Source organism: Siniperca chuatsi, linkage group LG9, assembly GCF_020085105.1.
Source record: "Siniperca chuatsi isolate FFG_IHB_CAS linkage group LG9, ASM2008510v1, whole genome shotgun sequence".
NCBI classification, from domain to species: Eukaryota; Metazoa; Chordata; class Actinopteri; order Centrarchiformes; family Sinipercidae; genus Siniperca; species Siniperca chuatsi.
The window spans coordinates 1,287,110-1,301,533 of record NC_058050.1 but is presented as its reverse complement, the minus strand read 5'-3'; the positions used below and the strand labels follow the sequence as shown (position 1 = coordinate 1,301,533).

At 46.5% G+C, this 14,424-nt stretch overlaps 2 protein-coding genes across 4 annotated transcripts in view; one reads left to right on the top strand and one right to left on the bottom strand.

Annotated features, from left to right (window-relative positions):
• Nucleotides 1–14,112, bottom strand: part of cmtm6 (CKLF-like MARVEL transmembrane domain containing 6) — a 22,543-nt gene extending 8,431 nt beyond the window's left edge. For both annotated transcript variants that reach the window (XR_006379103.1, XM_044206875.1), the window contains exons 1-3: nucleotides 13,954–14,112; nucleotides 12,642–12,762; nucleotides 4,043–4,219 (exon numbers count right to left, since the gene is read on the bottom strand). Coding sequence is in view for 1 of the 2 variants with exons in the window: in XM_044206875.1 (XP_044062810.1) it covers nucleotides 4,043–4,219; nucleotides 12,642–12,755 (291 nt within the window). In the remaining variant the exon portion in view is untranslated. The remainder of the gene's footprint in view (nucleotides 1–4,042; nucleotides 4,220–12,641; nucleotides 12,763–13,953) is intronic.
• On the top strand, nucleotides 76–3,163 carry LOC122881111. 2 transcript variants are annotated; one of them, XM_044206874.1, is made up of 5 exons: nucleotides 76–611; nucleotides 1,007–1,492; nucleotides 1,562–1,720; nucleotides 1,854–1,944; nucleotides 2,898–3,163. In XM_044206874.1, exons 1-2 carry the CDS (start codon nucleotides 252–254, stop codon nucleotides 1,406–1,408), a joined length of 762 nt encoding a protein of 253 aa, XP_044062809.1. In that variant the 5' UTR covers nucleotides 76–251; the 3' UTR covers nucleotides 1,409–1,492; nucleotides 1,562–1,720; nucleotides 1,854–1,944; nucleotides 2,898–3,163. The 2 variants fall into 2 exon arrangements, with proteins under 2 accessions (XP_044062809.1, XP_044062808.1); XM_044206873.1 differs by having other exon boundaries at nucleotides 1,854–3,163.
• Nucleotides 14,113–14,424: the final 312 nt, after the last annotated feature.

The following is a 14,424-nucleotide window of genomic DNA, read 5'->3' as shown; positions in this document are numbered from 1 at the left end:
ATATATATATATATATATAATATCCAGTTGGTGGCGGTAATGCACCGAAACGTTGATACACAACCGCCGAAGCAGCAGCAGAAGAAGAAGCAGAAGCAGAAGCAGAAGCAGAAGAAGAAGAAGAAGAAGAAGCAGCAGAAGAAGAAGCGCAGCTTTCCTGCTATAAAGACATAAAAGCGACACGTTTCGCCGCTACAGCCGCGAATATTTGACATTTGGCAGCAGCTTCCGGTGCGTGTGTCCGGGCCGCGATGCCGTGGCGGTGCTGCGTCCCGGGCTGTAAGGGCTACGACGAGGCCAAGTCGATGGGGGTCGTGTTTCACGGCTTGCCCACGCGGGACCCGCAGCGCTGCAGAACATGGCTGACCGCGATTCAAAACCCCAGGTTTGACGAGAACACCCCGGTCTCCAGGTACAGCGGCGTGCGAGTGTGCAGCCTGCACTTTAAACCCGAGGACTACGAGGAGGACTTCCGCGCTAAAATACTCAACATTACGCCCAAGCCGATGTTGAAGAGCGGTGCCGTGCCGTCCGTGTTCCCCGGGAGACGGCACGCGGAGCCCGGCCGGACCGACTCATCTCCGCCGGCCCCCAAGAGGAGCAGACCGCAGGTCAGCATCCATTACAGCTTTCACTCCTCTTTAACACACGTTAACCTTTATAATCACAGCGTGACTTTAACGGACTGACTGACTCTCGCAGGGCCGGGTTCAGGGCGTTAGGGGCCCCGTGCAAACAGGCAGGGGGGGCCCCCCCCTCCCTGAATCCTCATTCTCACCCTTTATAATCGATAATATTTGTATTGGCAGATCTTTAATGCAAGTAAAGCTGTCAATAAGTCACTGGATAATCATACAACATCACTGATATTAAAAAGGAGGCTGCTGACGGCAATAAACACTCGTTTACCTGTTTTTTACCTGTGACGGGAGGTGCGAGGTGCGTGCACTTGACTGTTTTCCAGCAGTGCCGCTGCTAACCTGTCTGTTTTTGTATCTCTGGTCAGACGGTCGGCGGCGGTGCAGGGAGCTCCTCCCAGCCCGCCCCGCAGGCGGCGGCGTCCGCGGCGTCGTCGGACGAAAGCTTCTGCATCGTGGTGTCGGTCGACGACAGCTTCCACTCGGAGCCGGAGTTCAGCTCGGTAACGACGTCCGATGACGACGACGACGTCGACGAGGACTGCACTGTCGTTTACAACCGCAGCTTGATGGAGCTTTTCAGGATGTGTCAGACGTGCGGCCAGCCCCTGGTGGAGAAGGAGCTTTTCCACTCAGGTGCGCAGATGAGGGTGAAGTGGAGCTGTCGTGGCGGACACTCAGGTGTGTGGAAGTCATCGCCTCACCTGAGAGACGTGCTTCGTGTGAAAGCCACCTACTCACCGCCGCTTCTGCTCTCGTCGCTGGACTAACATTTACACTTTTTTCTCGCGAGGAGAAGAACATTTTATTTTTTTAAAATATATATATATATATATATATATATATATATATATATATATATATATATATATATATATATATATATATATATATATATATATATATATATATATATATATATATTTCAGAACAGATTATTTAAAAAAAGAGCGAGCCGGAGAGCGTTATTGGCTGCAGCGGCCAACTTGAACCACATCTGATGGACGCTGTGATTCGCCAGGGCTCTGTGCCGCTGCCACCCCTTCGTGCTGGACTCCAGGAAACTGTCCAAACCGGTGCAGGTCAGTGGTTATGAGAAGTTAGACATCATATGAGACCTTGGTCATTGGCCTCAGCATAAACCAAAAACACTACATCTCACTGTTCAATTAGTATTTCTGCATAATAATTAATATTAATGTTTTCTGGTGACAGAGGCAGACGGTCCTGTTGCTGTGGAGACAGCCGGCTTCTTGTTACTCCTGACGCAAAACAGCAGTTTAACCTCTGGCGCTCAGCAAAAGAGGTCAGTATGATGTTTTGACAGACACAAAGAAGACGACGTTCACGCTACTTAACGCCAGACAAGACGATGCCTGTAGGAGAGCCCCGCCTCCCGCCTCAAACGCCGCATCCTGTCCCGGTACTTCAGCTCAGACTAAAACCAGCCCTGCGTCGGTGGGGCGCGTGAATTTTCCAACTCTTAAAAAAAAAAAAAAAAAAAAAAGTAGAAACGCAGCGTTCTCGTTACAAAGTCGTCTTCCAGGAACGTGAGCTCGCACGCATTTGATTGGCCGAAGCAGCGTCTTGCCAGGTGAAGTTAAACCAGGGTCTGCTTTTTTTTTTTTTTTTTTTTTTTTTTTTTTTTTTTTGTTTGTTGGACAACCCTGCGTTTATTGGTCTGAGCCCTGTGTGTCGGCTTCTCTTCACCGCGTTTCTAATCTGCTTTTTACATGTGCAGGACGAAAGACTGCATCGGAGGTCGTTGTCACATCTAAAAAAAAAAAAAAAAAAAAACAAACACAGAGTCGCCTCCAGAAGTCTAAAGTTTCCGCTGCTGAAGATTTGGCTACTTGTGAAATTCGGGCCATTTGCGGCTGTGAGGAAAAACAAAAAGCACAAGCTGGTAGTTAAAACAAGAACGCAGAACTTCCAAATTAAAGTCGGGGGCGGAGTAGAAATCTGACGACCGACCTGCTGTATGTATACGTGTTTTAACGTAACCAGGTTACTACGGTGCATTTAGCGTCCTCTGAACGACCGCTACAGGCTGCCAGCTAACGCGCTTCCTGTGTTTTCACGTCCAGCCAGTCGAGCGCCTTAATTCGCAAATACGCATCTTTCAAAAACATTGATCGAAAGCAGGAAGTAACAAACTTGCAAAGTCTGTTTTCATGCCGTTTCAGTTACGAGTTCTGTGCTGGACAGGAAGCGTTTATCGATGTGAGGTTAGTGAAATCTCTCTCGTTGTGTTTGTAGGCGAGCCGGTGGAGAGGCGGTTAGCGGCGGCGGCGGCTCGGAGGCCGCCATAGCGAAGGAGCACTGCAGCGACACAGAGACCGGGTTTAACTGTGAAAGATGGACCAGAACTGTACAGAATATCATAAAAAAAAAAAAAAGTATTTTCATAAACACTTACTGGTGCTTTATATAATTGCTCCTGAATACACAGTTTTAATGTTCAAACACACGAGGCAAACTGGATATAACTAACACTTCTGTAATAAAGACTCCATGTGAATGTGTTCTTTTGTGTCCCACATGATGCGTTATGTGCATTGATTATTGCCTTGTAATCTATCACCACTCAAAAGTTTATTATTATTATTATTATTATTATTATGAAGAAATCATGAATGACAACTAAAATCCAACACTAACACGTCGGGTTTTGTACTGAAACTAACGATCGTGTTCATCAGTGACTTCAGAGGTGCTGGTAGGTGGACTTTGTTCCCTTTGGACAGAGCTGCAACGATTGGTCGATTAATCGATCGACAGATAAATCGTCGATTGATCGCCTCGGTTATTTTTCAAGTAAAGATGCCAAACATTCCCCGCTTTCAGCTGCTCTCGGTCGTCTGTGTCGGTAACCTGAATGTCTGAGTTTTGGACGAAACGAGCGGACTGAAGACGTCAGTGTGGCTCTACAGAATGATCGAGAGTGAAAATCATCATTAGTTGCTGTCCGAAATTTGGACAGATCCAGGCTAGCCCCCCCCCATTTTATTGTACTTCACACTTATTTTATACTTACACCCACTTGGTACTTAATGTATCTGACCTGTGTTATATTTGATTTGCTTAGTGCTTCTCTTCCCGTGTGCGCTGGCGTGACAGCGAGCTGCTGTAACGAAAGAGTTTCCCCTCGAGGATCAATGAAGTATTTGACTCTGATTCCAGTCTTTGTGCTAAGCTAACGAGCTGCTGGCTGTAGCTTCATATTTACCAAACAGACATGGAGGTATCAATCTCAACAAATAACTCAGCAAGAAAGAGAATAAACGTAATTCCCAAAACCGTCGAAGGAAGAGTTAGACGCTCCGTTTGCGGAGGAGGAAAAAAAACAGATGTAGTTTGGGTGGAGGTGATCCTCAGCAGGTTAAACCAGAGGGAGCTCTTACCAGTTTGGGCCAGCAGGTGATGCCGACCCTGGTGTGCAGGGTGGTGGAGAGGAGGACGAGGAGCAGCAGGGTGAAGAGGAAGGCCGTGCAGCTGACAAACTCAAAGAAGTAGAGAGCAGTGCAGCTGATGCAGCTGTGGACCACCTCCTCCAGGATGAAGGCCACGAAGGACAGCAGCTGACGGAGAGACAGGAAACAAGTCAGGCAGACAACACGATAACGGATGCCGCTGAGGCCGGAAGTCATCAATAAGATACCAAGAAGAATCACAGACAGACGGCGGGACGTTTCGACGTCACACCGTCAGGTAAACGCACCCAGCACGTGACCAAGAACGTCCCACCGTCAATTACATCGCCCTGTACACGGGTTAGTCACAACAATATGTAGGTTACATATCGGCGTATAGGTCAGCCAACGAAGCAAAGTAAGTTTCAAGAGAGGAACAGATGCTCGAGGTGTTTTAGAAAGAGTTTGTCCACCAGAGAGCGCCGGCAGGTAGATCCTCACAAACTCTGGGTCGCTCTTTTTTCATGAAACACAACTATCGGATGCCTATCAAAAAAAAAAAAAAGATCAGCCAATATATTGTAATCACATTTTGTAAACTCTAAAAAAAAAAATAAATAAATAAATAAAACAGCATCAGTCCAGCTACAGTTATAAATATTCACAACATCAAAAATCGGAGCCACAAAGACGATCAAACAGAACGAACACATGAATCTGCAGAATCATTGATAATGAAGTCCTCTCTTTGTGTTGGTGAGACGGATTCATTGATATTATTATTATTATTATCATCATTATCATTATGTTGTTGCGTGCAGGGATTCATGTACTGGATCTGAGTTTGTTGCTGCACACTGTAAGGACCTGGTATTTACAAACAGTCACTAAAAAAAACCAACACTGAATCAGTCCATGAGCAAACAGTCATGATATCAACAGTTGGGTCTTTGTTGTGGTGAAGCAGCTTCCACAGGTGGAGTACCTGTCGGAGGTGCATCCGTGTCCTGTTGCACCACCTTGTGATCGGGATCAAGGTGAGGGACTGGCTGGACCAGTTTCTTGTGTTGTGTCTTTATTCTTTGTTTTATTGTAAAACTGCCTCCAGATTCGTTTGATACAAGTCCAAACTTTTATTAAATCTAAATAAGTTTGATTCCGCTTTCTAAAGTTTAAATGTCTCCTTGTGTGTGTTGGTTTCCTTTAACAACTCAGAGCTTTTTCTTAAGTAAGAGTACCAATACAACAATGTAAAAAAGTACTTCTACTTAAGTATTATCAGCCAAATGTACTTCAAGTATCAGCAGTAAAAGTACTGGTTCTGACATTAGATTGTTAATACTGAAGCATCAACGTTAGAGCAGCGTTTTACTGCTGTAGCTGCTCCAGGTGGAGCTAGTTTTAACTGCTTTACATACAGTTAGCATATACAGTTAGCTAGTTTTAACTGCTTTATATACAATTAGCTAGTTTTAACATACAGTTAGCCAGTTTTAACTGCTTTATATACAGTTAGCTAGTTTTAACTGCTTTATATACAGTTAGCTAGTTTTAACTGCTTTATATACAGTTAGCTAGTTTTAACTGCTTTATATACAGTTAGCATATACAGTTAGCTAGTTTTAACTGCTTTATATACAGTTAGCTAGTTTTAACTGCTTTATATACAGTTAGCATATACAGTTAGCTAGTTTTAACTGCTTTACATACAATTAGCCAGTTTTAACTGCTTTATATACAGTTAGCTAGTTTAGTCCAGTGGTTCCCAACCTAGGGGTCGGGCCCCTCCAAAGGGTCAGCAGATAAATCTGAGGGGTCGTGAGATGATTAATGGGAGAAGAAAGAAGAAGAAACAAAGTCCTGATACACAAATCTGTTTTTGGACTTTTCTCTAATCTTTGATCATTTGAACAGTTATTGGAATGAAACCATGTGAGAAGTTTAGAGAACAAATGTCTCTTTGGCAAAACTGAAAACAAATTCCAGCCTCAATGTTCCTTCACCTGAACTTCGTCTGGGTCGACTCAGCTGCGTCTTAGACTGGGTGACGGGTAGGAACCACGTGACATGAGCATATCACCCCTCAGGCCCCCCCGAGACTAAAAGGAACAGTTCACAACTGAAACCATAACATACAGTAAATATCAGCATCTTCAATAAACTCAACACCCGTCCCATAACAGGCAGAAAATGTGAAAGTGGCTCAACTGTGACGGTTTGGTTGCTGCAGTGTTCAATATGAGAGATTTCTGCAACATGCATTCCCAGTCTGAGCACATAAAACCAGCGTGAACGCACTCGGGGAGCCGCTGTGGGTTTTACTGAAAGTGACTGTTGTGGTAGTACGGCTCCGACCGCTCGGCTGTGTGGGCGGCGGCTGCTTCCCGACACACACCCTGTGTGCGTCTGAACCACAATGAGTCAACGGGAAGAGGAAGGAGGTGGTCAGCCCCCGTCCTGCTGACAGACACCCCCACAGGAATATTTAAAATGGTAAGACCCAAAGCCGCCAATACACCGCAGCAGAAGCAGCTGTCAGACGCAGTAACCGACACGAAACAACGATTTCCTGACATTTTATACAAAAAAAAAAAAACATTCATTAAGAAAATAAATCATTACATAGATTAATTGAAACTTATTAGTTGCAGCCCTACATATTACTAAATGTACATATTATTAAAAGACACTAAAAGGAATGTTAATTTTTTCCGGTAAGCACATTTTGTTTTAAGCCTGTTTTTCGTTAGCCGAAATTAGCATCCCAATTAATATCACAGTTAATGTGAATTACGGATGCACCTTGCTGACCTAGCCAGCTAGCTCCACCCTCTCGTCCAAATATGGTCACTTCGGAAAAAAAAAAAAAAAGAAAAGATGGCGACGGCCAAGATGCCGAACTCGAGGCTTCGGGGTCCACAGAGCAGCGGGAGTTTAACAGTCAACGTGACAGGAAACTCGTAGCCACTTTCCGTTCGTCCTCGCAGCTTTAGCTCTGCGAACACGCTCGCTGCATTTGTCTAGTGTGGAGATGGCGTCCCTCACGGTCATGTTCTGCATTTTTAAAAATGATTTTATCCATCAGAACGCGTGTGAAAACATGAACGGGTGCTTCAGCCAACCTGCTCACGTTTATGGCTTTTAGTGGATTTGCTGTTAAATCTTCTGCAAAGTGAGAACATACAGTTCACTGTTCATGTTTGTAATGTTTGATTAAAACCAGTCTTTAACTGTATTTCAGGAAAGTTCGATCCAGATGTTTGCTCAGTTAGTGACGCGTCAAAAACAGATGGATGTGATGATGTAATCAAATAATAAAATCAAATAAATTAAAAAGCAAGCAATGCCGGCAGCGCTGCTGGGTTTCAGCAGACGAACACCTCTAAAGCTCTGCCGTTAGTTAAAACTGTAAGACTTTAGTATTTTGTTCACGTTGGGGTTGAAAGGAGGCCGCCTGGATTCAGACCCACGCTGACACTCTGGATCAGACTGAACCAGACCGCAACTGTGCCGTTAAACCAAAACTAGGAGCCTTTGATCCATCATCAATATGAAAAATAAAGAAGAGTGGAGCTGTAAAGACACGAGGAAGTGTAGGACGGGGATTTTCTGTTTTCTGTGGTCGTGTGGTGAAGCGAACTCCAGACTCCGTCCCCGTGACACCGCTGGCCTTTACTGTAGGAGTATTCTGCGTTTGGCGAGCTGAACGTCAGCTTATAAAAAACGTTTCCTTCAGTCACAGACAAACCCCGAACCACAGAGCTAAAATCAGTCTGAAGCGCAGACCGTCTGAGCGCTGCGCCGGTCTCCAGAAACCACTTTCACTGAGTCGGCTGGAGCTGCTGCTGCACAGCAACGCTGCCCATCTGAGCGGAGGGCTGCAGCTCATGATCATTTATTAATCTACACAGTCATTCGTCTTCTGACGCACACCTGAGCTGGTTATTTACCTGGTTCACACGTTTCTCAGAGAGGTCATGTGGTCTGACGTCACACACACACACGGCAGGAAGTGGTGCAGATGATCTGATCCGCTGATCTTCCTGTTGAATCTGCGTTTGGGGAAGCTGAACACAGATGCAGGTGGTTGTGCAGCCTTTACACCGGCGGAGACAAACTGAGTCAGCTCCTCAGTGAGGATTCACACGGACGACAGTTCATCATTTCTCAACCCGCCGTCACCACAGACGAGCCGACGGCCGATTTATAGACATAATGTGTAATCCAGCGAGGGCTGCAGCTGACGATCGTCATTATCGATTAATCAAGGCGATTATTTTCTCAAAATGAAATCGTTCGGGTCTATAAAACATCAGAAAAGACAGTGAAGATTGTTTCTCAGAGTCCAAAATGACGTTTGAGCTTTAAACTGTTGAAACAGAGATTCAGTTTATCATCATGTGATAAAGAAGAGCAGCGAAGTCTCACTCGTGAGAAGCTGGGACCATCACACGTTTTGGCTTTTGTTTAGTAATAAAAAAATACTAGTTGCCCATTAATTTTCTGTCGATCGACTGATCGTCGCAGCTCTAAAGACGGTCGGTGGGCTGGATGTCCGTCTGCCGCCTGAATATAAAGATTAAACAGAGCGTCGGCTCCATCTGCTGTCAGAGACATCATGTGAAGACTCAGCACAGGCTCCGTCACCGCATTTCACCTGTAATAAACCTACTGATCGACCACACACACACACACACACACACGCTTATTTATTAGCTTGTGTGTTTTTTGCAGGCGCTGTGTATTTGGAAGCATTTTCAGACTGAGATCAAATAAACGCTGAAGTGTTATTGAGACGCTTTAAGCTCCTGCGGTCAAACTCAGTGTCGTTGTTGCGTCGTTTCAGGACAGACCCATCGACCACGTTTTCACCCAAACAGAAATTTAACCGCTGAGGAACTAAAACAGTCAAGACCTGCCCCCGGAGGAGACGCTGGAGTCAACACTCGGACAGACCGACAACTCCAGCTTTTGATTGAGAAACTAAGCGAGAGGAAACGCCAGAGGGTCGCTGACATCAGAGCGGGAAGCTGTTGGTTTATTCTGCTTTAGGCCAAACTGACCAATAGACTCTGGCCTTCAGGCCGCGTGTGACGAGCACGTTGATCCGAGCTCGGCGCTCAGACCCGGCCCAGGCGTCGCCACACGGCCTCGGTTACCGAGACAGCTGAAAGCGACCGACAGGGCTGCGGATTCGATCGACGTGTACCGATCGGGCCGCGTCCGTCCTCAGAGTTTGATAATAAGAGCGTTTTACAACAGAGGCCTCGTGCGGGGAGGTTTCACACAGCGCGGACACAAAAAGAGGATCTGGAGGACAAACAGGCGCGCAGCCCTCGCACACATTTGTCAAGTGTTGCGACAGCAGCTCTGAGATCTGCTAACGACAGCGCTCTGCTCACAAACCGCCGGCTCCGCAGCGCTTTCACTTCCCAGTCCGAAGCTTCCTGAAGAGCTGCACAGTCACAGAGAGGTCACACACTCTCTGTGGGGACCTAAGAGCCTAACCCCAACCCTAAAACCACGTCTGAACCCTCAAAACAGCCCTTTAAAACTTGTGGAGTCCAGCATTTTGGCCCCACAAGTATTAGTGGGCTCCCAGTTTTTGGAGCCCACGAACGGCAGAGTTGTAACCCGGACTTCTGCAGAGACGTCTTTGATCATAAGCAATCGTTAGGAACTACATCAGAAACAGCTTCACGCAGTGAATCCTGGACTAAGTCGGGACTAAAGTCACATCTTTAGAGCTGAAACTGAATTAATGAGTTCGTCGATCAACAGAAAGCGCCAGCTGTTGATTCGAGTCATGTCTCGAGAGAAAACACCTGCCGCTCCGTTTCATCTCGTAAAGCGAGCCTTTGGGTTCGAGACGTCACTGTGGACTCCGGGAAATGGAGACGCCCGTTATTTTCACTGTTTTTTTGACATTTTATAGACTAACGATTAATAGATTCAATCAAAAAAAAAAAAAAAAAATTAATTAAAATCAATAATAAAACCATCATCAGCTGCAGCCCTGTTCTGACAACGCGGACGTTATTTTAGCGTTTGTCTCCGATCGTAGAGACGCCCGTCAGGACCGGGACGCGTTTTCCCGCGTCGACAGGAATTATCTTTGTTTAATCCATGAAGGTTTTCTATTTGTAAAACTGTCTCAGAGCCTTCACTCTGATGAGCACGTGCAGCGAGCCACACGGCGGGAGCGACTGGGCGCCATCTTTGAATCCAGCTCATCGGATTCATCAAGCCTCGCAACTCTCTGCACCGTTACAGCTTTAAGGACGTTTTATCAGCAGCTTTCAGTGAGTGAAGCGGCAATGAGTTTCCCCTCCGATTACTCCCAACACGACGCTGTTAAACCGCAGCGAGCCGCTGGTCTGACTGGTCTGACCTCGCAGCCTGTGTTTTGTATAAACCAGGTGAAGCTCGTGTTGTTTTGGTCTCACACGAGTCGGTTCAGAGTCGCCCGTCCTGTTTGTCCTCGCAGGAGCGAGTCTACCTGCAGGGACTTGCAGAGGATCGGCTGTCTGACTTGAGCTCAACAATCAAGTTGATTTGACAAAGAAGTGAACTGAAACCAGCAGCAGGTGAGAAACTGAGTCGAGCGCGCACACACACACACACACACACACACACACACTTTGTTTTCAGGTATTTGGATGATGTCAGCAGACACAGTTGAACCTGACTCACGCTCGGAGACAGAAAGTCTTTGTTTCAGGACAAACGTGAGCTTTGGTTCTGGGATAATAATGACCGACAGACCTGTTGCAGATGTATCGTGTCGGCGTATTTGTCATAACTGACCAGACGCCGAAGCACAGAAAGATGTTTAGGAACCGTGTCACGGTTTAACAGCTGGTTAGAGTTTATTTTTCAGATGCGTTTACTGGCCGTTTTATTGGCGTTACAGGTCGTGTAAACTCTCAGACAGTCAGTATCGGTCTGGCTCTGCAGGATCTCGCTGTAACGCCGCCGGCTTCATCCAGCTGTTGAGGCGACGGCTGTTTGTCGCCTCGAGTCTCAGTTTCGTCATTGAGGTTATTAGACGGCTGTTGTCTGAAGTCCAATGTGCCCGAGCGCTGACGGACAGCTGGGGCTCTGCACGTAGAGACTGCTGCTGGATGTTTTCATTCACGCACGGAGGTGAGGACTGTCGCTCAGATTACGACCGCGGCTTAGGAATGATTTAACAGGCTGATCCGATCCCTGCCGACAGAACAGCAGCTTATTAAACGGATTGATTCTTTAGCGCAGGAGCCGATACTTACAAACTGTTCATCCGACGGCGTTAAAGTCAGACTGGTGTCGAGTTGAAAGAGAGTCAGAAGTGTTTCAGTCAGATTGGCGTCGGGACTTTTACACAAGTGAGCAGAGTTTATTCAGACACGAGACCACTGGAACGAGGTGCAGGTCTGAGAGGGGCTGCTTACAGGGACGCACAGAGCCCCGAGTCTGGTTCTGACCTAACCTAAACCTAACCCGGCAGCGGCGGATGGCCGCCCCCCCCGAGTCTGGTTTTGCTCGAGGTTTCTGCCTCTTAAAAGGAAGTTTTTCCTTGCCACTGTGGCCAAGTGCTTGCTCATGGTGGGATTTGTTGGGTCTCTAATTAATATTATAAAGAGTACGGTCTAGACCTGCTCTGTAGGAAAAGTGCAATGAGATAACTTCTGTTATGAATTGGCGCTCTATAAATAAATAAATACATACAATTTCTGATAGTTAAACTCAGTTTATCAGCCAGGTCTGCATCTACATGGAGCTCAGATTTTAGCCACATTTCCAGAAAAACCATCCAAAGAAAACGTGACTCGCTGCTGCTGCGAGAACGCGAGCTGATTGGCTGATGGAGGCGAACAGCTGGTGGAGCTGATCCTCCAGCCGCTGCCGTTAAAGCGCAGCAGAAGAAGAAGAGGACGCAGCGAGACGACGTCATTAAAAGCTCAGACGATGGAAACGTGACGCTTCTGTCGGCTTCATGTGTTCATGTGAGGAAGGCTCCAGCCTCCTCATCGCTCCACACACAGCTGATGCTCTCAGCTCGTCATGACGTCAGCAGTTATTCTCTCACACACAGCTTCCACGCCTCGGACAGGAAGCTCTTGTTTGTTATTTACAGACATTCGGACGTTTCAGCGCTTTCACTCAGGAGGCACAAACTGAAAACGCGCTCTCTTTCCCTCATCTCATTTCCCCGAGATGTCGAACTGTTCCTTTAACCGATGTGTTCTCTGCAGGTGAGCAGGTGTGTAATTCAGGGAACTCGGATACCAGTTAAATCAGCTCGTTTCCCCTCTCTCTGGTTTGTTTGGTTGTCACGGTCACATGGAAACCACCATCGACTCAGACAGCAACAGCAAAGAGTCATAAACGCTGTTTGCTTTGCTGGCTCGCTGTTTGAAAAATCGACCTTTAACTGACCAGTCTTGGCACAGGACTTGTTCCAAATTATTATTTACCGAGCTCAGATCAGCTAAATACACAAAAAGCTCACTCCTGACTTAGACTTCAGCCTCGTGACATAACCCAACTCTGTCAGCAGAGCTCAGAGGCGCCGGGAAGAACGAGGTTTCAGGATCTCCGAACTCACCACTTCAATGACTTTGATCCCACAGCGGACTTTGCACAGGTTGTCCGACGGAACGATGAAGCAGGAGGACTTGGGGTTCGGAGCCGTCGTCGAGGCGTAAACGGTCGTGGCCATGATGGAGCTGCGAGACAGAACAGAGAAAGCACAGCTCAGTCTGACGGGAAAACGTCTGCCACAACGAGACGCCGTCGTGCGTTTGTTTTTAGGAGGAGGAACATCAGCTGCATCTCTTAGTTTTCTCCACAAACGCACCACAGTCTCACGAATCTGCTTAGAAAGAGCAAAATATCATCATCATGTGCCCGATTATGAATTCACAGCTCACAACCAGTACCGTGATGTCATTTTGAATATTTCTGATTATCACAATATTAAATAAATGCAAATAAATCACTAAAACATGACGTGAGCGTTGCTATAAACAATGGTAGCTGCTGTAACAGGAAGCTAAAGTGGTGCCCAACATGTCAGAAGACGTTCATCGTGAATAAATCTGTTGAAGGTTAAGGTTCACTTAAAGAAAGAAAGTTAAATATATTTATGGCCGGGCGACAGGTGGACTCATTACTTGCGTGAAAGTGAAACTAAGCAGGTGTGCAGGTAGTGTGCAGGTGCACACTGATAGTCATTTGTTAATAAAACTGTTAATAAAACTGACTGTTAATAAAACTGACTGGTAGCCAGTAGGTCATCTTTCACCAGACGGACCCTGCCACTCCTTTGGTCACCTATTGCGATTTCAAAATTCACCAAACTTCATTTAAAAGTTTGGTTATTTAATAATTCTTTGCTTTCAGACAAATACAGAGACGTCGCAGGACGTGACATAGGGCTGTAAAGTTAGCGGAGGTGTGTTCGGCGTATGCTCGATCTACAATGCCGCAGTTTATTTTCGCGATTTCAAATTTTATATGTCACCCAACCGCCATCGCCCACTGTGCGCTTTGGTGGAAAAAGTTCGGGGGGAATACCACGCGAACGAACCCTTAGATGGGACTGTATTTAAATAAACGATGCTGGGTTTATGTGATTCATGTCGAAGTTTTATTAAATATGAAGACAATTTAAAACCCGTTTTTCACGGATAAAGTGTCGCTTCTCTAAAGAAACGACGTTAGAAAGTAAATTGACAGATTTTTAAACGCAGTCTGGCGTGTGGCGCTCCTCCGCAGGAGAGAGAGGGAACGTATTTGGGGACTCGGCATCAACTTTTAATGGTGGCCTACAATCTGCTAACCGTAAAGCAGGAAGTTAGTTTACAGTAAAAAAAAAAAAAGGTAATAAAAGGTGAATGTTTCTGAAATAAACTCACAGTTCAGGTTTCCTCCGGTTCGCAGAGAAGTAACGTTTCCAGTTGCGAAGTTCAACTTCAACTCGCTGCTTTGTTTCTGCTAAACTGACTTCAGTTAAACTTCCGCATTTGCTCCGCGGCCTTTATTCTGTCAAGGCACGCGCAGGAAGGGTGGCTTCCGGTTAAAACCTCCAAATTAAAAGTGTTTTTGGTAACGCAGGTTTAAAGAAGTTTCTCAAAAGATGAAAAGTTACTCAGAAACAAACAGCAGAAGAAAACCTCTCCCCTCTCCCCCTCCCTTTCTCCCCCTCCCCTCTCTCCTCCTCCTCCCTTTCTTCCCCCTCTCCTCCTCCTCCCCCCTCCTCCCTCCTCTCTCCCCTCTCTCCCTCCTCCTCCCCCTCCCTTTCTCCCCCTCCTCTCTCCCCTCTCCTCCTTTCTTCCCCCTCTCCTCCTCCCCCTCCTCCTCCTCTCTCCCTCCTCTCTCCCTCCTCC